The following is a 26,737-nucleotide window of genomic DNA, read 5'->3' as shown; positions in this document are numbered from 1 at the left end:
CTTACAAAGAGCTCAGGGAGCAATAAAACGATATGTCACAGGAGCAACGAAATTAACACTACTACGGGTTGGAACCAAACTCTTCATATATACAATTAATATAACATAATATCTTATTACTCTTATCAAACTATTACATTATATAGTTAAAACACAGTAAAGACACATTTTTTATGAAATAAGAATATTTGGCCTCTATGAAGGATGCACAGCATGATATACACAGTATAGCTTTGCCTAACAAAGTAAATAGATGTTTTGTGTCACCTAGATTTCCATTGCAAAAAACCCACATTAAAAAGCTATGTTTAATTACCCACACACAGACTTTATGAATGATAATCTGTAAAAACGTCCACCAGAGTGGATGCAGGGCGAAATAGTTTAAGAGTTAATATGTGTTTAAGGGCCTTTCTAAACCAGGAGTAAAAGAAAGCATAGACAAGAGGATTTACAGCTGAGCTAACATACATAGTCCATGTCAGAAAATTTGCAGTGGTGGCAGAAAGGATTGTGCTTCCTGTGAGAGCAAAAATATAGATTGGTACATAACACAGAAGATGAATTGCCACAATGATTCCTAATGTAAGAGCAGCTTTGCCATCGGATTTCCTCCTCGTTGAGCCCTGCGTCACATCTTTTTGTCTGTTCACCAGAGAGTTGATCGCTTTCACTTGCCGTTGTGCCACGTAGAAGATTTTCAAATACAAAATGATGATCATGGCACAAGGAACCAGAAAAGTAACAAAGAAATCAGTGACTCTCCAACCGAAACTAAAAATAAAGGTACACTCTCCGTAACACACACCAGATCGGCGTAAAGCATCGCTGTCGAAATATCCATTACCAACTACAATGACGGTGATGTAAGATGATGAGCAAAACCAGGTGAGAAAAATGGCCACCAAACTTTTAGTCATAGTTATTCTCTGTGTGTACAGTAAAGGGTAAATAACGGCCATGAAACGATCAAAAGCGATAAAAATTAAATTACTAAGAGATGCCGAGAGAAACAGTCCGAGTAAAAATATAAACAGTCCACAGAAACTGTCTCCAAAGTACCAGCACGTCTCGATCAGTTTGATGGCCTCGATGGGAATCACAATGAGTCCCACGAGCATGTCGGCCACAGCCAGAGAGAGAATGAGCAGGTTGGTTGGAGTGTGAAGCTTCTTGAAGTGAGAGATGGAGATGATCACCAGCAGGTTCAGAAACACGGTCCATACAGACAGCAGTGAAAAAAACACATACATGACATTGGATTCATGTGTGGAGCGTTTTGTCTTGATGCACGACGAGTTAACAGCAGGAAAGCAGTATTGAGTCTCATCATCTTCTGTCTCATAGGCCATGAGTGTCGTCCTCCTGTTAGGAGTTTGATCCGATCTCTTTACTGTCCTTACATTTATACAGAGTCTGAATCAGACCGATCAACCCATTCACCTCCCACCGTAATGATGCATCATTACATCATTGTTTTCTTTTAATAGCTTGAACTAATAAAACTGTGCTTTATAGTTCAACCTACAATTAAAAATATGTGATATGACGACAGAATCTTAGACCTGGATATATTTCAGTTATAATTACTTGGGTTTATCAGGTAGCTTTTGAAACGTGTTTTTTTAACTCACACGGCCATGTATATAAGCAACCACAAATATGATTATGGGCTTTTCTATGATGCTTAAGTGAAGATACATTTCATAGAGTGAAAGATGAACCGGAAAAAGAGAACAGGGCCTTATCCTCATATAGCTCCATATTATCCGATATTAACTACATTTTTCAAGAAATTATTAGAAAAAAATGTGTATACATTGATCAGCCTAGAAATGAAGACCATGTAACAAGTGAAGTGAATGTGGTTGATTGTACTGTGCGAGCAAACAATCCCTTCTGGCCCAGCGGGTTATAGCTGATACCCCAGGACACCTTTATGGGTCTCGTAAAGCCTCGTATAGGTCAGGTCTGTTTTGGCAGCACGCAGAAGACAAACCGTATATTAGACGGGCGTAATGTTAGAAAAACTAAAAAGCAAGCAAAATTGTATTTATATACCACCTCGTAAACGTTGTATTTAATCATTTAAAATGTTAAGTGTTTTTTCCATTTCCTAAAAAAACTGAATTTGGACATCCGAAGTTTCAGAAGGACAGCGAGGATATAATAAAATGAAACGGATTAAATAATCAGAGTGTCTATTTACAGCGAGTACACTTAGTGCAAATGGCTGCTTCCTTAAATAAAATGGATGAAAAACAAACTCTTGGAAAGATGTGTCAGAGCGGTATCCCGGTGGTTAGCGCTCCAGACACATATGCATGAGCTGTTGGCTCACGGGGACCCGGATTCGAGTCTGACCCAGGTCATTTCCCGATTCAACACCCCGTCTCTTACCCTCATGTTCCTGTCTGCCTCCACTGTCCTATAAGTCATTTGATGTCACTGACAGGTCGAGCCTCTTTCACAGAAATCACATGTGTAGATTTGACACACAGTGGCGTAGCGTCTGGGTATGCAGGTGCACATGGGCCCGGAGGATTGGGGGCCAGCATCCCAGTTTTATACATGGCCGCCTAATAATGTAGGAAATTACTAGATGACTGATCTCAGATCTGGTCTACCCATAGGCAGATGTGAGTGGGTCCTCCCCAGAAATAAATTAAGAGTGTAAAACGACTACATTTCGCCAGCAGCTTCAGCGGCGTAGCGAGTAAGATGTGTGACAATTAGTTCTGACGTTTCATATGAATGCAAGATCGAATCTGACTTTTGCCGAACTACATTTTCACATCACAAATCATATCATACAGGCGTTTGTTTTCAACAAAATGAAGAACATTTCTGAAAATGGCTAACAGGTGTTAAAAAAAAACGTAGCTTTGTATATTGTAGTAGGCCGTATGAGACCAGTTTTACTGCACTTATGCTTTTTGTTGTCCTTATGTTGTTCCAATTGCTTCTATTGTTTACCTCATTTGTAAGCACATGTATAGTATAATGCAATATAAGTCGCTTTGGATAAAAGCGCCTGTCAAATGCATAAAATAAAGAAAAATGATGTTGCGTGCAAAACACTGGCTTTTAACCAGTGTTTTGGTTAAACCCCGCTTTTCCCCTCTTTCTGGCACTTGGGAGTTTGCGTACCCTTGGGGTCTGCCGTTACTATTTGAGCGCGATTTACACGCGTCAACATTTAAGTTACAAACCTGAGTAAACAACCGATGTCCAGTAATGTGCAACGCAGTCGCGAACAGACGGAGGGGGCCCGTTTAAAGTTCTTGCATATGGGCCCGGACCTAACTTGCTACGCCACTGCGCACACACTGACATCTATCTTCATCATAGGTTTGTTTACTCTTACTGATGTTTGACAACTTGAATCGTGTTAGATCTCTGAGGACCAATTATAATTGTTGTGTTTGCCATGTTATGTGCAGTTTTTCTGCAGAGGTGTTCGCCCGCTGATCTAGATTCATGCCATTCATTATAGGTGTGAAATAAACACACTGGTGCAATAGCTTCTCTCTGCGGTCACTGACATTACACTTTATTTTGATGATGTAATTCAATAAGTTATCTTGCTATTAACCTTTTCCAAGGTCAGATAAAGTGAAAGACAAAGATGAGGCTGCTTCGCATCGGCACTTTTGTATGCTATAGTCCTGTTTAATGTCTGTGAGCATTAAGGGCTAACACACAGACACACATCTGTTTGACATCTGATTAGTTTATTCATGCTCATTGCCCGTAGTTAAATATTTGTTAACCGATCAGTTTAGATAAATTGTTGCTTAGTTCAGATGATTTAAGAGAGTACATCTGTGATCTACCAAAACATTCACACAAAGACAAGAGAGTGAAACAATAAAACTAAGTAAATGGTACAAGATTTGTGCTTAATTGACATTTTACTCTGGTAAAATAAGCCATAGACAAAAGTATTCAAATGTGACTATAAAGTTTGTGTGAAAAAAATAATAGCCAGACTAAACTTTTGGTGATTTTGTTGGCAAAATTAAGTAGCAAATGGCAAGATTCAAGAATACTGAAGTCAGAGAACCTCTATTATCTTTACATGCTGCTGCATTAATACATATATAATGCCTTTTTTAAGTTTACCATTTGTATATACAAAATTGTTGCATAAGGTATATGTACAGTATTTCATAAGGTATACAGTATATTCTTCTTATAAGTAAGCTTTACCAGCAACAACATAAAGAAACATTACTGCGCATGCACGCTTTTGTGGCCCAAATTTAAAGTGATAGTTCACGCAAAAATGAAAATTCTGTCATCATTTACTCCTGCTTTTGTCTTTTCAAACCAATCTTCTGCAGAACACAAAAGAAAAGTTGGTAACCGAACAGCACCGGGACCCCATTGTGTGGACACAAAACCAATGCAAGTGAATAGGGTCCAGTTAACAACATTTTTCAAAATATCTTCTTTTGTGTTGTGCGGAAGAAAGAAAGTCATAGAGGTTTGAAATAACAAAAGGGCGAGTAAAGAATGACAGAATTTCTATTTTTGGGTGAACCATCCCTTTAACTTCCGGTACATATCCGCAGATTATTTCTGATAACAAGCTAAAGAAGTAACAAGCTAGCGAGTTAAAAAGCCAGTATTATTTTGGGTTACCAGTAGAAGAACCGTTACTTGGGTAAACTTAAATACGACAACCCATTCAACAAATTGTTTATTTAATACAATTATTATAAAATAAATCAAATAAAAATAAATGAAATATAAATATTATTATCCACTAGCCAGGGGTGCGTTTCCCGAACAACGACATAACTGGCTGGTTAACCACCATAGTTGATGCATCGTTGGGGAAATTAACGATGTAGTTACGACTGTTTCCCGAAACCGTAGTAACTCTGTCGGAGATCAATTGTTTGAACCAAGTTGGTTCAGCAATCTAGTTGATGACGCCACACAGCTGGAGGAGTAATGACGTCTACTAATAAATACCTTCAGATCGAATTAATGTCAAATTCTTGCTGTAAATAACATACATTGCATTTAAGGACTACTTTTGTTATCCTATTTTTGTTATCTGTTGTTTTATTTCACGATATTTATATATTCATTTATCCTCCTACGTCATTCCGCCCAGGGATTCCCCAGGGTCTTAGCGCATGCGCACTTTTAAAAAACAGCGCTTTATTTCCTTGACAAACTTAAAGATGTCCAATTAAATTTGTATATATTTCAAGTGATAGATATGGAATGCACTGCATGTTGCTTGCTTACGTTGATAAAAAGCTTGATGCATGTAAGTCCTAGTTGTCACAATAGTAAGGAACGATGCTTCTAACCACAGCTCTAGACCTGTAGTTCCAACCACGCAACTTTGCGATGCTGTTTGTGATTGATCGTTGAAACGATGGTTTTGGGAAACACTTAAATCGTTGAACTATGCTGGAACGACGGAACTTGCGACCATTGTTGGCTAACGATGCTTTTGGGAAACGCACCCCTGGCCAATAAGTTAAGAAACCACGGACACACCTTGCACAGGTGGCCAGTTTATCACAGGGGTTTAAAGTGATATTTTAAATGATATTTTATTTCATAAATCACTTTCTATAAGACCAATAATCATGTCTTTTACAGTGACAGATGAACGATGGGTTTGGTCATGCTTTTAATTGTTGACTAAATAATACCAATACAAAGATGCAGATAAGACACTGTAAGAAAGAAAGATGTAAGAAGGACTCAATAAACTAAGTAATTGCTATAAGTTAGATCAGCATTCAGATGTATTTATTTGCTAACATTAGCTCTGTTTGCTTGAACGGTTAACAAATGACAAACAAAAAAACTGTACTGGACTGACATCTTATGGATGATGATCTGCAAGAATATTAACAAGAGAGGATGCTGGCCTGAATATTTTAGGAGTTAAGATGTGTTTCACTGCCTTTCTAAACCAGTTGCTATGGATGCTGAGTGCGCCGAATGTGACAAAGCTGTCTGACGTTGAATACGAAAGAGAATTCACAATACATTCAGCATTGCATGCTTATGAATATTTAACATTTGGGTGGGATTAATGTGGTTCATTCAGTATAAATAAGGCCAATCAGCGCTGAACATCAGGAACCAAACGAACTACCTTCAGCATCAGCAAAGACACAATGTTCAATGAAGGCAACCGAAGCGTTCAATACTGCTTTTCAAACAACAATTTGTCGTGCATCAAAGAAGTCAAACCTGGAGCGGAGTACGTCATATTGTACCTTTTTATTTTTATAGCATCACTCTTCACCGTGTTTCTGAACCTGCTGGTGATCATCTCCATCTCTCACTTCAAGAAGCTTCACACTCCGACCAACCTGCTCATTCTCTCTCTGGCTGTGGCCGACATGCTCGTGGGACTCATTGTGATTCCACTGATGGGCATCAGATATATTGAGACATGCTGGTACTTTGGAGAGACGTTTTGTTCATTATTTCCATTTATTCTTTACACGGTTGTTTCAGCATCTCTTGGTAATTTAGTGTTTATATCCATAGATCGTTATATTGCGATAAAAGACCCTTTGCGATATTCCACGAGGGTCACAACCAACAAAGCAGTTTTTTGTATCATCATAAACTGGCTATGTTCAACCGTTTATTCTGTAATTATGTTAAATGACACGATCTTTTATTCTGACAATCAAAGCGTGTGTTATGGAGACTGTATCGTCACTGTGAAATTTCAATATGTTGTCACAGACCTCATTGTCTCTTTGGTGGCGCCTTGCTCTGTCATCATATCTTTGTATGCCAAGATCTTTTGTATAGCAAAACATCAAGCTCAGCTCATAAACTCAGCCACAAATGCCAGCAGGTCAGAAAAAAAGGCAGCAAAGACGCTAGGGATTGTGATAACAGTTTATCTTCTGTGTTGGATACCGTATTACATAGCCTCTCTTGTCCCGGGATATGACTCAAATGAATCGACTGTAATAAACATTATGTCCTGGATAATGTACATGAACTCCTGCATGAATCCCATCATCTATGCACTCTTTTACCGATGGTTTAGAATATCAGCTAAACACATTTTGTCTTTGAAAATTCTGAAATAGTCATCTAATTATTTGAGCGTGTTTGCAGAGCCAATTGACCAGTGACCACCTGTGCACCCGACAAATGAAAAAGTCTATAAAAGTGTCATTCTGTTCTATTAAACATGAACAAAGTAAAATGACAAAACATTATAGATTTGGTGATGACACAGTTAAAAATGAAAAATCTGGGGTTACTAAATAATGGAATAAAACATTTCCATTTTGTACACTATATTAGTTGGTGCACACGTTGTTTTCAATCAAATATTAACAAACATTTTATTCAACGTCCTCTGTAAAGATCGTTTTGATATTAAGAAAATAAAACGGTTTTGGATATAAGCTTAAACAAAAGAAAATGCTGCTTGCTGGTTTTACATCTGCTAAAAAAAGTTATAATACAAAATTGGTTCACACCACATACAGTATGTGTGAAAAATATTGGATCCACAACCTCCTGAAAATAGAGTCATGTGAATGTAAAACAGCATATCTTAACAAGGCTAAACCACACTCTAAAAAAAAGCCGTAAAAATAGGGCACAATATACTGTATTAATATGAAGGAATTTTCCGTGTTCATTTTTACAGTTGTTTTACCTGTATTTTACATTTTGCACTGCATTCATTTGCATTTTAGCATTAATGGAAATGTCCGTAAAATAAAGGAAAATGTACTGGTAATTTTCTGCCAGTACTTTATCTGTTTTTTTACGGGATTTTTTTTTACAGTGCACTTACTATTGATGCCTGGCACTGTTTTTCATCTAATATAAAGAAATTATAGTTTTATTTCCTATTTATGGATCTGATTGTAAAGATGAATTGTTGATGGCAGGTCTGTTGCTTTTTATATATCCCCATATTTTTTATATTTGGAACCAACAAGTATTTTGATTCCCCCCAAAATTTAACTGTTTTACAGGGATAGTTCACCTAAAAATGAAAATTTTGTACATCATTTACTTGAGTAAAGGTCAAGTTCATTTTATTTTCTATAACAGGCCACTAGGACTTCGCTTTAGCACCAGAGCCTAACACATTTTCTCAGTTACCAGGCCTTTCTATGTTTCGCAGGGTATCAGAATATTAAATAAATGGCCTGAAAAACATTAGATGTTAACTTTTTATATGCATATACTACTGGGCTCACTTGATTAAATATTATTTATTTATATATTAAGTATTGTCCGGACCCCCGCCGCAAATATAGTAGAGACCGCACCACATCTCCCCAAGCCGTTAACCTATAGGGGAAACACTATTACTCACCCTCAGATTGTTCCAATCCTGCATACATGACTTTGTTCTGCTAAACACAAAGGAAGATATTTGTAAGAATGTCAGTAACCAAACAGATCTCATCCCCCATTTACTGCCATAGTGGGGAAAATATACTATGCGAGTCAATGGGGATGAGATCTGTTTGGTTACTGACGTTCTATTAATAATAGTAAAATTAATTTTGGAACTCAAACTTTGATGCTTGTTATTTCATAATTAGATTTGAGACCGAGCCTGGTAAAACTTTTATTCATTCATTTTATATATATCACTTTTATTGTTATTATTTGTTTGTTTGTTTTTTTGTTTATTTTATTTCTAAAGCACATTTCAATACAGCCGCAGGTTGACCAAAGTGCTGTACATTGCAAATAAAACAAAAACTAAACACATAGAAGCAGATTCTTACAGTAGAATAATAATTTAAGAATTATTTCCAAAAAGTTAAGAATTAAAGCACAATTAAATAGTAAAATCACAGCAAGACGTCAGATTATTAGCATGTCGCAACTTGATCCAATAAATGTGACTTCAACAGGGATTTAAAAATAAACAATATTTGATGCGTTTTGTCCTTACTTTTAATATTGTTTAACCTTATGCTGGGTGCTGTATTGTCTTTTATCAATTCACATTTATACAGGTTTGGAATAATCTTAGGAAATAATGACAGAATTTTCATTTTCGGGTGAAGTATCCAGAATAGTCACGCAATGTAACAGCACTGTCCCACTTTATTTGCACGTTACTGTGACAGTAGCCTATAGAAAAAGTGGTATACTGTAGTTATTATAATTGTTTTAAAAATTGTTGTGATTGATTGTTGTGATGGAAGTTTCTTGTGGTCTAACACAAACATTATTGGAGTGCATACAGTATATTCTCCCATGTTACCCACCGTAGCAAACACACTTGGTATAAACTTATAATCACAGTCCCACTGCCAGACAATGTCTTATCCTTGATCAGCTGGAAAATCACTTTGAAAGCAATCCCAATGAGATCGTATAGTTATTCAATTCCTATTTTTTATAAAGCACATATTAAAACAACAAGGTTGACCACAGTTCTGTACCGCATAAGTGAATCACAAAATTATATTATTAACATTACTATCAACATAAATTATGGCTGATGGCGAATTCGATATTTACATGGCGGAATTTGCACGCGGAAAAACGGATCATCTACAGGACAAGACAGATTTTAAAGGTTATGTATGCAACAATAATCTTTTACAATTTAATTCATTCATTTGTAATATTTGGCATGTTTGTGAGCTGCTGTGCGTCCCTCTGTGTGTAATAAGCAGAGTGTATGCGCGTTACATAAGCGCATAAAACGCGCTCTTTAAATAACAGAAAAAATATTGCGCCATTGACTGTAGACCCGGTTTCAGTTGGTCAGTGGCGCAGTCTACTTCAGTTGCTTCAAAATAGCAACGCGCCAACAATGCGCCTGAACATGTTTTCAGACCAGCACGCCCATGAGCGCACAAATAGGCGCGATTAATCGCACACGTGTAGTGAAATTAATACACATACACTTATTTTGTTTATCATGTTTATTTTAGTGCTGTCAATCGATTAAAAAAATTAACTAACTAATCACACACAGCATTTATGTTTTTAAATATACTTTTACATTCTAATAATTTCACATTTTATCTCCAAATTAATGTAGAAACAACACATTTAGAAACAACACTTTACAGTCTTTACTGCTAAATACATGAAATACAGAAGAATCCTCGTTAAAGCTACAAAATCACATTGACTTTTCTTTTGTTCTTTCATTAGCATTAGTGACAGGAGTCACAGCAGCAGGTCTAATGCGCTTCCTATTTTCACTATTTGCAATCATTTAAGACTTTATTTAACTCCTTGAAGACTGTGCTTGCAAAAATACTAGATAAAATGTGCTTTCTGCCGTAATCTTGTGTGTTTTTGTTCATTCAAGCATGAAAGAGAAGTTAATTCTGGTGCTGTGCTGTCTGACAGATTCTGACGCAGCCTTTGGCCCATGTGTACACAAGTTGAGCCGTATTCCACAGCCAGAAGCTGTCAATCTATACTGGATGCATCTAAATAGTTTAAAGGCCTTTATATGAATAAGAGCGTGATTATATAATGTAACGCTAGACAACGATGACAGAAAAAACGGATGTTGCATTAAAGGCGTTACATTTTTTTAACGCGTTCATTAAAAGAAAATGTAACGTGTTAACGTTGACAGCCCTACTGTATATATTTTTTTTGGGGGGGGAAAGAACAACTAAGCACCATACATTTCATCAATTATATATTTGCATTTGATTTCAACAAAAGCAAATGTACAGATTTAAACAGAACTTATTACAATGCAGACAAGAGTGACCAATAGACAAAATAGATAAAAGCCACAATAAACACCAAAAATCTTTGCTGCTTTATGTAAGGAGTCAAGGACCTCATTGGAAATGCATAAGAACAATAACTGCTGCAATAATTTGAGTTCACATTTAGAAAAAAATAAAGAAATTTAAGATACTGGCCATCAGTTCGTAGATTCAATCCTGCTTTGACATGAAAATCCAAGTAAATAATAATATACCAATTTCTAATATATAATTATTCACAATATACTGTATAATACAAAAAACTTAAATTATATAATCACTATATACAAAAACATTCTTTGTATCATTGACCCTCTGGGAATAGATTGAAGTATTGTGATGACGGTTGAAGTATTTGTAGAGTCAGTATGTGTTTGGCTGATAATCTAAACCATCTATAAAACAGAGCATAAATAAGGGGATTCATACAGGAATTCATGTAAACAACCCAACATGTTACATTAAATTCAACTGATACAGTTGACTCGTCTCCTTCAATAAGTATTACCATGTAGTACGGGATCCAACACAGAAAGTAAACCACTACCACAATCCCCAATGTTTTGGCTGCCTTTCTTTGTGACCTACTGATGCATGCGTTAGTACTCACAACTCTGGCCTGATGTTTTGCAACACAAAAGATTTTCACATATAAAGACATGATTACAACACAAGGGGCGATTAAAGTAACAATGAGGTCCATGACAACATGTTTCATCGTAAAATAAATTGCACAGTCCCCATGACACCCATCCTGTGGTAAAGCTTCATAAAACGATAACGAATATAGGACTGAACATATCCAGTTGATAATAATGAAATAAACAGCTTTATTAGTCGTGACTCTTACTGTGTATCTCAATGGATCAGTCACAGCAATGTAACGATCGACAGAAATAAAAACTAAATTACCAAGAGATGCTGAAACAACAATTAAACTAATTAATAAAAATAATGAACAAAACGTCTCTCCAAAGTACCAGCATGTCTCAATATATCTGATGCCCATCAGTGGAATCACAATGAGTCCCACGAGCATGTCGGCCGCAGCCAGAGAGAGAATGAGCAGGTTGGTCGGAGTGTGAAGCTTCTTGAAGTGAGAGATGGAGATGATCACCAGCAGGTTCAGAAACACGGTGAAGACTGACGCTAAAAAAATGAACGTGTACAAAATGACAGACTCCGTTTCAGGTCTGTATTCTCTGATACATGACAAATTGTTGTTTGGAAAGCAAAAGCGGATTCCTTGGCTGTCATTCTCCATGATGCTCTTCATAATCTCTCATGTCCTCACATGTGGACTGTCTTAGTTGCTCTGTGCTCGTGTAAGCTGCAGTACGATGTTCTTAACATTCGACTCATATTTAATTTCCACTGAAATTGCAGATACAGACTTGAACCCACCCACTACTGAATATTCAGAGAATTGAGTGACATTACGATATTACAAGGCGTAACGTGTGTAAGCCTGCTATGAACTACAAATAATGATAATAAATCAAATAGAATTAGTAAACTGCACACAGTGCCAGTGAGTGCTGCCCACTCAAACGCAAGAATAAAAAACATTATCTCATGAGCTGTGGTTTGTTATGGCCGTATACCAGCTGGATCACTACCATGCTGATATTGAGTTAAGTGTATAAATAACCAAATTAAACAAATGTGCACTATATGGACAAAAGTACTGGGACGCCCCCTTCTAATAAACAAGTTTGACTACTTTATTCATTTCTGTCTAGTGCACTACCGTCAAAACATGATTTGACAATTAGCATACAGTTTAGATTGGTGGTATGATTCAGTTCTGAGGAAACGCGCGTTGTAGAGTTGTTTGTCCGTTTAGGGCTGCTGTACAAAACATGGCGGCGAATTCAATGTCTGTAGGGCCGCTCTGTATGTAGATATAAACAGGTATTACAAACATAACGCTTCATTACGTAAGGTCTTTATACACCTCTGAAGAAATAGTTTTGTATATTATATTGCATTTCTGTCAATAGATCATCCTAAAAACCCCGTATTGTTCCTTTAAAGAAGAAAGTGTAACAAATAATTCAAATGTAGTGGAGACTTATGAAAAGGAATAACAGAAGTCGAGTCCCGAGCTGGAGGAGGGTAATTTGCTCCTGAGCAACGCGATAAGCTGCTATTAGCTTTCTATATAAGCTAATAATCAGAATTCTGCAGCTCGTGTTATTTCTAGAACACCTTCTACTAAGCTGCCTCCCTGTCATTTCTGACTTATAACAAAAAACAGAACAATGCTTAAAACTGCTGTGTGACAAGGTGTACAGTAAACGAGCCAAAAACGCCCGCGCTGTCTCAAAAACATGCGAATGGTCACGAAATGTCTGGAGCCCTGAACTGACCTTTGGATATTTGACTTGCCAGTGACAAAATGTTTACTGCCCTTCTAATAAACATGTTTAACTTAGTTCTGGGTTTTCTAGCTTGTACACCTTGTCACACAGCAGCTTTTAGACATTGTTCTGTTTTTTGTTAGAAGTCAGACATGACGAGGAGGCAGCTTCCCGCAACAGAAAGTCAATGGAGAGAGTGGCACTGGTTTCCCCTCCGGTGTGGGCGTGGCCTAAATGCGCTCTGTCTCTATATAGTGTATACCTAAATAATTGCTCTGTGTGCTTTATTGCTTTGGACATACATCAAACCCCTATAGGAATTATGAATGACAATTAAAAAAGTAATTATCTGCCATAGCACACATATCGGTGCTGTCCTTCTGAAGCTTTGTATCGCCATATTTAGTGATTTTTCTTTCTTTCCATAATTCATTATTATTAGTAACCCTTTATGTTTGTCACTGGGTTTTGCAAATATCCACCCAATAAAAAGTATTAACAAAAAGCGCTTTTCAACTTTGACAACACATTATTTAATTTTAATGTAAAAATAAAGTGATTCGATTCGATTTAATTTGCTTAGATAATAACGCAAGATCTCTTACATGAACGCGCAGGACATGTGTGAAGAGCGACTATTGCATCAGTCTGTAATGTATGTGTTTGTTTCACACTTTTAATGATGCTTTAGTGGAAGATCCTCTTTGCATGCAGCACAGGTGTTAACAGGACCCTCGGGCCCTGCACCTGTTCTAAATAAAGCATAAACATCATTTGCTTTCTTGGGTTTACTGTAATTCATTTCTCAGATGGTTCATTTCTGTCTTGCGCTGTCAGCAGGAGTAAATGAACAAGAGGTCAAATGCACAAAGACCTTTACTGCATGTGTGATCAATCGTGTGACCTTTCTTTCTTCGAGGCTTGTATGGTTTGAAAAGCCTATTTTATATGCAATACTTTCACTGAGATCAAAGTTTTGCTTCGATACTATCTCACCATTTAGCAATTCACTTTAGAGCAGATAAACAAATGCATAAGCTAATACATCAAGAATTAGAATTCGCTGCATCATGTTGCTAATGAACCGTTATAATCCAAACATGGTTTGCCAGGCTGAAGCAGATGGCAAAATCTAATTTAGATTGCTCTCAGTGAAATGAATAAATAAATAATAATATCTGTTCAGCGGGTACATTTTCATCTGTTGATCCTATTCATCAGTGGTATTAAGTTCCAAGAGGTCCAACAGAGGTGTGGTGCACAGCAAAATCGCCAGTGCACTCGTGTGGATTATATATACACTGTGCGTGTTAATTTGACCTTTTTTAACACTGGCGATTTTACTGTGTGTGTATAGTGTCATCGAGTGCACTTACATGCACAAAATAAACAGATATATATCAAAAATCAGCTTATAAAAGAAACCTGTTTTCATGTGTCTACATTCATACACAGCAAAATCGCCAGTGTTAAAAATGTCAAACTGACGTTTGAGGTTTGAATTTGAACTGTAGATTTCTCAAGTTATATATTTAATAACTAAACATGATGATTTATGGTATGCAAATCACACATTTCTGCATAATTAACAATGTGTTCCTGTGGCTCAGTGGAAGAGCATTGCGTTGGCAGCGCAAAAGGGTCGTGGGTTCGATTCCTATGGAACACACAAACTGATAAAAAACGTATAGCTTTGCTAAATGCAGAAGTGTGATGTAAATGTAACATATCTCCAATAAATGTTGTTGGACATACAATTTACTGTATATAGAGTTATGGCCAGCAGTTTACATACACCTTGCGGAATCTGGAAAATATTGATAATTTAAGAAAATGGAATTCAAGCTTTGTTTTTGATTTAGTACTGCCATGGGCAAGTTTTTTTTTCACATTTACATAACATAAAAGCTATAGATACTATACAATAGATATAATGTGTGAATTTATCAACATAACTTTACACACACTCAATTACCAATATTTTGTCTTTTTACCTGGACAATAAGTGACTGTTTTTTGTTTTGTGATGGAAGAATTTCTTGTTTGACCCGAGCCATTGAATAGTCCACTGGCCTTCAGGTCTTGCACAATCTTTGTTTTTCCAGCATCTTTATTTTTGACTCCTGTCCAACAGTGACTGTGTGATGTTGTTGAGATCCATCATTTTACACTAAGGAGAATTTCAACATAATTATACAAAAGTATCACAAAAGGTATACAAACGTTCCCTTATGCTCAAGAAGGGATCACAAAAATGAGTCAGGACACCTCTGAAAATGATAACTGATGTCAATTGTTATTATTTTGTCTCCTAGAAAACATGTTCTTTTGTAGCTTTTGAAGGGAATTACTCAATTTAATAATAATATATTTCATCAACAATTTCCAGAACAGACATTCTCCACACAGTGACATTATACAGAAACACAATTGCGCTTCCCTTATAACAGACACATTTTTATTAATATGGCTATTGTGAAAGATAATTCTGTTCTGTGCGTCACTAGAACACCACCATTCGTTGTATATTATATAACTATTTAATTTGATGTATTAATACTTCTTTATATTTTCCTATAGTATATGCAAACATTGCTATAGCCTGACAACAACATTCAACGGATAGTTCACACAAAATGAAAATTCTGTCATCATTTACTCACCCTCAGGTTGTTCCAAACATGTATCATTTCTTTTTTCTGCTAAACACAAAGTAAGAATGTCAGTAACCAAACAGATCTCAGCCCCCATTTACTGCCATATTGGGGAAAATAAATACTATGGGAGTCAATGGGGATGAGATCTGTTTGGTTACTGACATTCTTACAAATATCTTCCTTTGAGTTTAGCAGAACAAAAAAATGACACAGATTTGGAACAATCTGAGGGCTAGTTAATGATGACAGAATTTTCATTTTTTGGGTGCACGGTCCCTTTAACCTTTTGTTATGGGTTGGTCTTTTGTTTCCAAGGTAATGTCTGGAGTCTGGAGACTTTTCTGCCTAAGCTAAATTTCACTATTGTTTTGATTGTTATTCGATCTTTGCTTAAAATGATTCAAACAAAGTCGAGGGCCCCAGTGCCCATACTAATGTCCCAGGTGAAAAAAGTGCACTTCCATATGTAACGGTTTCAGCACCACCGGCCACGCCCCCCATGTCGTCACCGCCAGCTCGCTTCACCCGTTCCCTCTCCCCGGAGTTTTGAACTCAATTTCCCAGCATGCACCACACATCCACCATTTTTGATTAGTCCACACCTGCATCACATCATCAGGACTCTATTTAAGTTTGCACCTTTTTGTTCTTCACGGTTCAGTCTTGTTGTCTTCAAAGCAATTCTCAACCCCGATAATGGTGTGCTCTCCGTCTACCAGAACCCTGACACCATAATGTACTTAAAGTGCTCTATTTTTACACACTTATGTGGTACTTAATATACTAAAAATGAATCTTTAGTACTTCTTAAGATAATTTTCAGTCCATCTAAGTGTACTCAACTGTGCTATTTTGAGACACCATGAAAATGAACTAAAATATACTTTTAACATACTATCTCTGTATTTAAAAATTTATTCAGTTACCACTTGAACCCATCTTTCATATAATAGTGTGTTCAAGTTTATTTCGAGTACAACAAATAAATACAGAGATAGTATGTTAAAAGCATATTTTAGTTCATTTTCATGGTGTCTCAAAATAGCACTTATGGATTTAAGATTATTTTAAGAAATACTAAAGATTATTTTTTAGTATATTAAGTACCACATTAGTGTGTGAAAATAAAACACTTTAAGTACATTATGGAAGTGCACTTTTTCTCACCTGGGACATCTTTTTGATTCACAAACATTCTACAAAAATAATCAGATTCTATGATGACATTCAATAACACAAGCAATAAAAGAAAGAAATCCCACTCAATTATTCTTGTAGGAATCACTATGCTGTTAATACATTCAAACAAAACCTTTCTTTTTGACAGATTTTTATTTTTTTACTTAAGTTAAAAACATTGACAGACCATACAAAATGCTTCGGCATTTTGACACCAGATCCTTACAATTGATGGTAAGAAAAGAAAATACACAGAAATTCATCAAGAACGAAAGATCAGACCATCTATGCTTCATTTAAAAATCTATATTTTTCACATTATTCTTGTAATTCTAACATTACAAGTGTTACATTTACGTCTTCTTTCCTTCACCAGCAAAGGAAACTTTATTTTTAATATAGTTCTGTTAAAGTTCTGTTAATGGAGTCTATATTACTAACAAATACAGATGCTTCGTAGTGACGATATCTGGTCATAAGAGAGTCAATAGGTTTATATACACAGGTGTATATACAAAGTGCTTAATACAAGAATCCTACTCCATTTGGAGACAGATGGGCTTACATTGAGGTCGATCATTTCTCTTCTGGGAACAGATTGAAATATGCTGATGACGGTTCCAATATTTTCAGAGTCACAATATATTTTGCTGATATTCTAAACCATCGATAAAACATAGCATAGATAAGTGGGTTCATGCAGGAATTCATGCAATTCACCCAATACATTATATTAATAACAAGAGAATCACCCGTGTCTTGCCCAAGAGTAAGAGCAGCTATATAGTACGGTATCCAACACAGAATATAAACCATAACAACAACACCTAAAGATTTGGCAGCCTTTTTTTCTGATCTGACCTTTTTTTCTAAGATCATGTTTAAATTCTCAGCCTGATGTTTTGCCACAAAGCAGATTTTCATGTATAAAGAAATGATAACACAACAAGGTGTCACTAACGTAACTAAGACATCTGTTATTATATATCCCAACTTAATATAAAGTATACATTCTCCAACACACGTGTGGTTTTTCTCTGGCGAGATCAAAGACTCATACAAGATAATAAAACAATATACAGAGGAAAATAACCAGTTCACAATAATAGAAAGAACAGCTCTGTTGGTAGTGACCCTCATTGGGTATCGCAAAGGGTCATTCACAGCAATGTAACGATCCACGGATATAAAAATCAAATTGCCAAGAGATGCTGTTATAACCACATAGAAAATAAGAGGAAATATTGCGCAAAATACTTCTCCAAAGTACCAGCACGGCTCAATCAGTTTGATGCCCTGTACGGGCATGAGAATCAGTCCCACAATCAGATCAGCAATAGCCAGAGAGAGAATGATCAGGTTGGTCGGAGTGTGAAGTTGCTTGAAGTGAGAGATGGAGATGATCACCAGCAGGTTCAGAAACACGGTGAACACAGTTGTCACCGAAATGAAAATGTACACAAAAATGTACTCGGCGTCAGGTTTAAAATTTTTGGTACATGACAAATTATTGTTTGGAAAGCAGTAAAGGATTGCTTCGTTGTTCGCATGTGCCGCTCCCAAGTTAGACATTTCCACGGTGGATCAGATTTGAAGAATGCACTTCATCAAAGTGTGCGTCATCTGCAAACCTTTCTCTTTAAGGATGCTAGTTGGTCTGGCCTCCTGGTTCTTATCACTGACATGACTCGGTTTTATACCTACGGAAATCACAGCGACCACCCTATTCAACGCAAGACATCATTATTCAGCGTTCAGCCCACCCACTAGTTAATTATTCATAGACCTGGTAAATCTGAACTATACAATAATAAGTAACTGAATCCAACGAGGATCACCACACATGCAGCTTATTTTACAATTTGCACATTATAAAGTCTACTCTAGACTGACACATTGTGGAAGGTCTGATTTAGCTTTTCCTAAAAAGACATTTAGTATTAAATACAATCGCTTCACCTCACAGCTCTATTTTCCACTCAAGAGCTATTTACTTCAATGCAATTGAACACAAGCAGAAACGTGTTTTTTAGTTATTTAGATCCACTGGCACTAATTAAATATTAATGGAATTAATGACTCCCTGGAAATCAGCCTATATATATATTTTTAGGAGTCCTTAATTATTACCATTAATATTAGGGATGCATCGATATGTAAATTGTGTCCCATATCGATAACTTTATATTGCGTTACCTGTTAATTCTTTAATGTTAGAAGCTGATAACCGATATATTGGCCGATATACACAGTATCTAAATATTAATAACAAAACATGTTCTGAGCCTGGAACAAAAGGTAAAACGTAGACAACTGCTTTTGTTTTACAACGTTGACTGCAAAAAACAATGTAACATTTAGTTCTTCTTTACGAAAATCATGTACCAAGCCTACATTACACTAGTCAAAGAGTTTGTTTAATAAAACAAATGATACATGTTCTTCCAGTGCAACCCAGAAGTGTTCTCAATAGCCGCAAGACTAACAGGTCTTTCAGACAGCAATCAGAAAACTTTCCTGTAGCTCAGTGGTTAGAGCATGGTGCCAGCAACGCCAAGGTCATGGGTTCGATCCCAGGGATTGCACATGCTCAAATACAAATGTACAGTATCATGCAATGTAAGTCGCTTTGGATAAAAGTATCTGCCAAATGCATAAATGTAAATGTAAGTGATTGAGCATGACAGAACTGTATTGTATTTTAACTGTGAGCAGCGTGCACCTGATGTGCTTCAATCAGAGGAATTTATTCATAATTTATCGGCTTAAATACATTGACCTGATTTTATTATTGGGCCGATACCGATTACATTAAAAATGTCCATTTATCGGCTGATACCCATATGGCCAATAATATATTGTGCATCCCTACTAAATACACTGGAAATTGAAATTACACACCACACACGGTCAAAACACGTACCAGAACCACGTTCCATGGTTTCCTACTACAAGGTTTCTGATCAACATTCCACTTAACACAGCAGTGTTGCGGAGACGCTCTAGACTAGTAATAAGGCCCATCATTAACCATGACTTTGACACAAAGTCAAACTTTAGCGTTATTCTCACCCATTCAACAGACACTGATGCCAAATACCAGATGGCTGAGATAACATTAAAAAACTGATAACTGAGACTACAGAACCAGGCATTACCTGGCCATCGACCAAATGAATACAGTGGTTTGTTTCAACATGTAGACATTTTGGGGCGGTTTCCCGGGGAGGGGATTAGATTTGAAAAAAATGATTCTTGAGGGTTAGTAAATACTACCCATGCAAATCAGTTAAATTTTACTTAAATATATTAGGTAGCAAAGTAAACTATAAAATTGAGGTAACAATTTGCACTCAATTAGATTGAGTAGATTTGATTCTATATTATTTATGGTGACATCAAATGAATCTTGTGTTAATTGTCAAAAAGGGGTTTTATAGAAGTTTTGTTATTTGGTCAATAAAAACAATTGATGCGATCTGTTTCTGACCATAAATTCAAGCTTCTCTGAATAAGTCATATTTATTGTTTAATTATTCCATTTTTATGATTCATAACAAGTAGATTAACTGTTGTCGGTTATATAAACTAATATTACTACATTTTTAAAAGTAATTAATATTGAGAATATTGGGGTAGACTTTATCTGATTTCTTTTACTGTGTCATGACTCATAGCTGATGAATTTAGGTGCTCTTTACTTCAAAATATAGAATCAATTCTACTCAATCTAATTGAGTGCAAACTGTTACCTCAATTTTACTGAGTAGATTCAGTAAGTTCGCATATAGTTTACTTTGCTACCTAATATATTTAAGTAAAATTTAACTGAGTTAAATTTAACTTAGTGAATGACTGTTTTTGCATTTTACTAATCCAATTAATAGCTTAAAAAGCTGTTACTTGCACATAAATGCCTACATGTATAACAAAATGATCTTTACCTATGTCTTTTCTTTCATGAGATAATTTCCTCAAATAAGTGGCAGTTTTGTATATTTTACAGTTTTACACAAGTTCCAAGCATTCTGGGGTAATGTAAGTAACACTCCCGAGGGGAATGAATAGGGATGGGTACCGAGAACCGGTACTTTTTTGGACCGGTAAATAATTGGGTCAATACCAGAGTATCGATAAGCTTCATGACAAACGATACTGTTATCGATACTTGCGTTGTTTTATCTCTGTGTATTCGGGTGTTAAACGGCGAATTAGAGGCTGCTGCCTGTCATTTTCCATCCCTGAATGATGTCTGAATGGCTGAAGTTTGCTCGACGTATGTGTGATATCTAGGGTCATATGATTTCTGCGATGTATTTGTAGTCTGCTTGTTTTGCGTGTTTATGAGTGAAAGAGTGGGATGGTTGCGCTTGTGGAGCTTTCAGCGTCCGCGTTTCTCAACGAGGAAGCTTCCGTCAAACACCCCTTTGCGGAAACCCGTCAAAATAAAAGTCCTTTATTTGAGAACAAGTTATAACGGAGTATATTTACTTACTTTAGTAAATTGAAGTAAATGTGCTAGTAAAATTATAAAAAAATAGTACATATAATTAAAAAAATATTACTTAATTATACTAATAGTACTTAAATTTATGTAGACCTAAAACCAGAAAGGAAAAAAGAAATACGGTCTACCAGCCAAATAACCACAGTGATGTAAAGTAAATATGTTGAATTACATTATGATGTGCTCCATGCACATGCTAAGAGCCGTAAGTGGTATTCTAAGGAACACACACACATTTTGTTATGTGGCATTTTCTGTTTGCTCAGAAGTATTTTTGTAAACTGCCGTTCTAAAGCTCAGCTGTAATAAAGAAACTTAAAATTTTTAACATCTTGATTTTTGCATCAAATTATAGAGCGTAGTATCGATAACAGTATTGATAAGTACCAGTATCGATAAGCAGTATCGATGTCGGTATCGATAAAATCTTAACGACACCCATCCCTAGGAATGAATGGATCCACAATCGACGCATCAGGCCGAGTCTGTTTATTTCACACCTTTGATTGTTATGCTTCAACAGCATGTTTAATGGGAGATTATTGTCAATGGCAAAACAGTTGTTGTGACAAGGGCTAATAGCGTCTCTGGTGACTTTGGTGCTATATTTCGTCAGGTAAATAAAGTGGCGTGATAGACGTGCTGATTGCTCACAAAACACTTGAGAACCACTGAACTTTGACTCCTTTTTTTCTTTAAACTCTTGGCATACATGTTGGTGTAGTTTGACGTTTAAATCAATCAATATTTTGCTTCAAGGTTATGATCTGCTAATCATCTGTTTGTTTTCTGAAGGGACTCAAACAAACACTTTCTCCAATGTTAATTTAACGTGTATAAAACTGCCCTTACTTGTTTCTTTGGCCTGTGAAGCAGAGTGTGTCACTCTCTGAAGATCTGTGGGGTTTTGTGAGAAACAGCCGACATGAGTATTAGATCGTATGCAGAGACTTCTGTTGCACCCTAAAAAGAAAAGAAGATGAATAAATCAGAAACAAAATCAAAATTTCCTCAACAAAGACATCAAGGCAATGCAAGAATTGAGATTTACATCCACAGAGCATGTAGGCTACTTCCTATTAATATACTATATTTCCACATTATTGTTATCTATACACTAACAACAGTACTTCTATATTTCAGTATTTAGAACATTTATATATTACCCTCTTTACTGCCTATTAAATCACTTTAGAAAAACGTTTTTTAATCAAATAAAAGTATATATGGTAAGATTATAAATTATTTCAAAATAACTGTACACAAAATACCACAAATTATAAACTTGAGGTACATGTCTGTACCTGTCCATGGAGCTCGTGACAGCCAAACCTTATTTTAAGGCTAACCGTTACACATGCATAAGGTTTAAAAAAAACTCGACATCAATGGCCAATATTCGCTAAACAACATTCTTGAAACACTTAAATAAAAATACAGGCCATCTCTGACTGCAGAAACGTTGCTCAAATGATTTTGTGTACCGTAAAATTGGAGATTATCAATTTACCAAACGCTGAGGCGACTTTCTCCCATCGTTGTTCTCGCGCACAAGAAACTCAAACCCAGCGCGTGACCAAAGTAATCGATTACCAATGACAAAATTAGCACGAAGCAATTATGCCCACTCAAAAAAAGGTTTGTTAAAAATAGTTAAAAAGTAGTTCTAATAAAGTATGCGTCAAACGAGACTTTTGAGTCATTTAATTTGGCCTAGAAGACAAGATTTTGTTCTAATCTACATCTTGTAAGGCAGGCGTCGCCACCTACTGGGCGCATGTTGAAATTACATGCTGTGACCTTGATCAGCACAAATAAATAAAACATGCTTATGTATGAGCTCAAATGGACAAAGATGTGGATATTTGTACACAGATAGGAACAATAAAGTTATGAAACTGATCGAAATAAAAAACAGTTCAAGTGAATGATGTTTTTGAGCATAACCATAAAAAATGCAATACAAAAGCATGGAATGACACAAAACTACATGGGAATTAAATTGTGACAAAAGAAAAATGTAAATAGATCAAAACTATGCTAAAATTGGCCAACCATAAGTAGCCACTATAATTCCGCTATAATTCTACACACAATTTCAAACATTTAGACATCGTCTCAGGTTAATTTAGTAAATGTGCATCATATTCTATATGATTCTTTCCTGTTTTCACTTTTGTCACTACTATCTGTACTAATGTATATACTTTAGGTGATGTATTTACTGTACATGCAAAATTGTGAAAAACACTAAAATACATGAATTGAATCAAACATCATGCCTTTCAGATCAAAAGGTTTTCAAGATCATTTCAACCGAGTGACCCTTAACCTTTGAACGGTAGTGTATGTTCCAAGACATACCGTGACTGCATGTATGTGTTCCACCCATTCAGTATACAATACACAAACATACTTTTACTTTCATCTACTGCAGACGATTTACTGCACTCGTCACTGAGCTCCTCTGAGTACACATTGATTTCAGTATGGCACAAGGTAAGTTTTGTGAGTGTTTATGGTGTTCTAAATGTACATAGACGAAGTTCAATTGTGAAGAATAAGTAGAACAAAGCTGAGTGCGTTTCAAGGCTCACTGACCATTTTTTCAAGTTGAGCTGAAAGTGATTGTAGCTCACAACAGCAGTCTGAAGTATATACTGTATATACCTATAGAAATAATATTTTCCTATTTTTGTGGGCTTCATTACAGGGCATGGAAGCATAGCCGAGTTTTGTAAAAAAGACAATGTCACAATTCTTCTGCTTGGGACAGACGACAAGTGTAAGTGTTTGGTGGGAAATAAAATAATTCAGTTGGACCATTTCCGTCCAGAACGGTCCTTATATCAAGAAATATCCCTGGAGTTGCAAGACTGCGTGGTTACTGTTATTAATATCCAGAAACAGCATTTTCAGTCATTTCAAAAGATTGAGAAATGTTCAAATACATCCTCTGAGCACCCGTGTATAGTATTTGTCCTGCACCCTGACTACGTTACTCGGAGGGATTTGGAATTATTTACAGATTTTCAGCATAGGTTTGGAAAGAAAATGTCGGAAAACATGATAGTACTTCTGTTCAGCGATACAAATAAGAGATCAGCAAAGCCAGATGATGAAACAGATCGTTACCTGCAACGCATTGTCCATCAATGCCAGAGAAAAGCATTTGATTTTAACACAAATATGGAGTCAAATGACTTCATGAAACGACTGATGAAATACTGGAAAATTGTGCCTGAGATGCAAATAAACAAGTACGAAAGGTAAGAGGAAACATTTAAATGTAATCAGATGCGGTTTCTTCTCAAAATGAAGCTCTATATCTGAGATCTTGATTAATTTTCTCTTTAATTGCAGATCACACAGGCCCACATATGCACAGAATGAGATTTTACAACCACGGGAAGCAATGATACAAGAGAACGTATCAGGTAATATACATCATAATATTGTTATCAATCATTTTAATAACAAATTTACATAAAGTCATAAAATCTCCAAAACCCGCTTTTCCTCTGCAGGGCCCGGCCATAGGCAGGAAAGACCCAGGACAAGTGGTATTCTATTCTACATTACCTTATATTGTACTGCATGTTGTTGTGTTGTGTTGTGTTGTGTTGTGTTGTGTGTCATGTGTCATGTCATGTGTTATTGACCATTTTTTAAACTCCTGCAGGGCAGCGGCGGAGTAGATCATTCAATGTTAGACACATTGGACCCACTCTCCAAGCCCGCTTGACCTCTGTAGGGGCTGCAGCTTATCCCAGCATCCCGGGCCATAAGACAGATGGTATACTAATCTCTATTCTATTCTATTCTATTCTATTCTATAGCATTTGGTCATTTTAATTTTATAATTTAGGAAGAGACCAAGCTGCTACCACTAAGACAGACACCATGACCATTGTGCTGCTGGGCCAGACAGGAAGTGGGAAGAGCGCTACAGGAAACACCATCCTGAGAAAGAGACATTTTGAATCTCGTGCCAGTTCTGTGCCAGTAACGCAGGTGTGTCAGGTGGCAGAGGAAACCGTTTGTGGAAAAAAGATCAGGGTCATAGACACTCCAGATTTTTTTTATGAAGGCCTAAGAGACCAGCAGAAACACATAAAAAGGTGTCTAGAGCTCTCTCAGCCTGGGCCTGATGCATATGTACTGGTCATGGAGCTCGGCCGTTTCACAGATGGAGAGAGAATGATAGTTCACAATATACGGAAAGTGTTTGGTGAGGATACTGTGAGAGAAATCGTCATTCTGTTTACTGGCAAAGAGAAACTAGGAGAAAAAAAAACGTTATCAAACTACATTAGAAATACTAATCCCCACCTGCAGGAGCTGACCCAGATCTGTGGGTCCAGATGTCTTGCGTTTAACAACAATGATCGCAAGGATGGACAGATTCAGACACTGCTAGAGATGGTTTCGGAAATGAAGAGACAAAATGGATGTACTGACATTTGTGGACCTCACCCCCAAAAGGAATCCATGAAGAAAGATTGCACAATCATGTAAACTAACTAAATTTGAAAAACTAAATTATAAATCAAATTTAATTTGAAAATGAAATCAAATTAAAACCTTAATATCGTTTATCATGTCAATATTGTGAATTTCAATTAAATATTTTTATGGGTACTATGTGGTCATTCATTTAAAAGTTAAACCTTTTAAAAAATGTCAAAAAGAAAATGAAGGATGATCTTGTCTTTTGAAGACAGTGAGGAATAAAGGTCAGAGAATGTGGTCCTACACGTCTACATTCTTGCTTTAGTGCTTCAGAGTTTCTGCTCATAAATGTGAGACTATGAAAATGAAAGTGTCACTGGTTATTTTGAGTTTCTACCTTCTAAGAAATGTTTTTCTGAGTTTCTTCCTTATGAGAACTATAAGAGCTTGATAAGAGAGCGCACACAATGTGTGTAATGATTGTTGTCGAGTTTAGTGGGGATTTTAGCACGTTCTTCTGCATTAAACCCGCTCAGTATGTTTGGTAAACAGGACCAGGGGCGTTGCTAAGCATTACTAAGCATTTTATGTCTTATTTTCTAGTACAAATATCTAAAACTTCTAAAATCTAAATTAACTTGACAGTGACAACGATCTCAGATATTTAGTCTTGCTTTATGAAAGAAAATATAAGAATTAGGTTTCTATTTCAAACAAGCAAAAACATCTCTCAATGGGGTAAAAAATAAACTTGAATTTAGTTTTACTTTTTTCTTAAGAACCTAATATAAATTCTTCTTAACCCACTGGCGGATTATTTTGTTTGTAGTTTGAAGTATATAG

At 36.2% G+C, this 26,737-nt stretch overlaps 4 protein-coding genes and 1 pseudogene across 4 annotated transcripts in view; 2 read left to right on the top strand and 3 right to left on the bottom strand.

Annotated features, from left to right (window-relative positions):
- LOC130546276 (GTPase IMAP family member 8-like) overlaps positions 1 to 26,147 on the top strand; it is a 37,658-nt gene extending 11,511 nt beyond the window's left edge. Inside the window, exons 4-10 of the mRNA XM_057321456.1 lie at positions 23,732 to 23,783; positions 23,880 to 23,941; positions 24,156 to 24,711; positions 24,806 to 24,879; positions 24,970 to 25,005; positions 25,125 to 25,238; positions 25,311 to 26,147. Of these exons, the coding sequence (XP_057177439.1) occupies positions 23,932 to 23,941; positions 24,156 to 24,711; positions 24,806 to 24,879; positions 24,970 to 25,005; positions 25,125 to 25,238; positions 25,311 to 25,960 (1,440 nt within the window). The 5' untranslated portion in view covers positions 23,732 to 23,783; positions 23,880 to 23,931 and the 3' untranslated portion in view covers positions 25,961 to 26,147. The remainder of the gene's footprint in view (positions 1 to 23,731; positions 23,784 to 23,879; positions 23,942 to 24,155; positions 24,712 to 24,805; positions 24,880 to 24,969; positions 25,006 to 25,124; positions 25,239 to 25,310) is intronic.
- LOC130546278 (trace amine-associated receptor 13c-like) lies at positions 330 to 1,405 on the bottom strand (annotated as a pseudogene).
- Positions 6,156 to 7,094, top strand: LOC130545745 (trace amine-associated receptor 8a-like). The gene has a single exon (XM_057320463.1). It carries the CDS (start codon positions 6,156 to 6,158, stop codon positions 7,092 to 7,094), a length of 939 nt encoding a protein of 312 aa, XP_057176446.1.
- Positions 11,041 to 12,012, bottom strand: LOC130545744 (trace amine-associated receptor 13c-like). The gene has a single exon (XM_057320462.1). The coding sequence runs from the start codon at positions 12,010 to 12,012 to the stop codon at positions 11,041 to 11,043; it is 972 nt and encodes a 323-aa protein (XP_057176445.1).
- LOC130546280 (trace amine-associated receptor 13c-like) lies at positions 17,512 to 18,507 on the bottom strand. The gene has a single exon (XM_057321459.1). The coding sequence runs from the start codon at positions 18,505 to 18,507 to the stop codon at positions 17,512 to 17,514; it is 996 nt and encodes a 331-aa protein (XP_057177442.1).
- Positions 26,148 to 26,737: the final 590 nt, after the last annotated feature.

This window comes from Triplophysa rosa, linkage group LG22 (genome assembly GCF_024868665.1).
Source record: "Triplophysa rosa linkage group LG22, Trosa_1v2, whole genome shotgun sequence".
Lineage (NCBI taxonomy): Eukaryota > Metazoa > Chordata > Actinopteri > Cypriniformes > Nemacheilidae > Triplophysa > Triplophysa rosa.
Note: the sequence above shows the minus strand (reverse complement) of the source record. Positions and strands in the feature narration are given on the sequence as shown.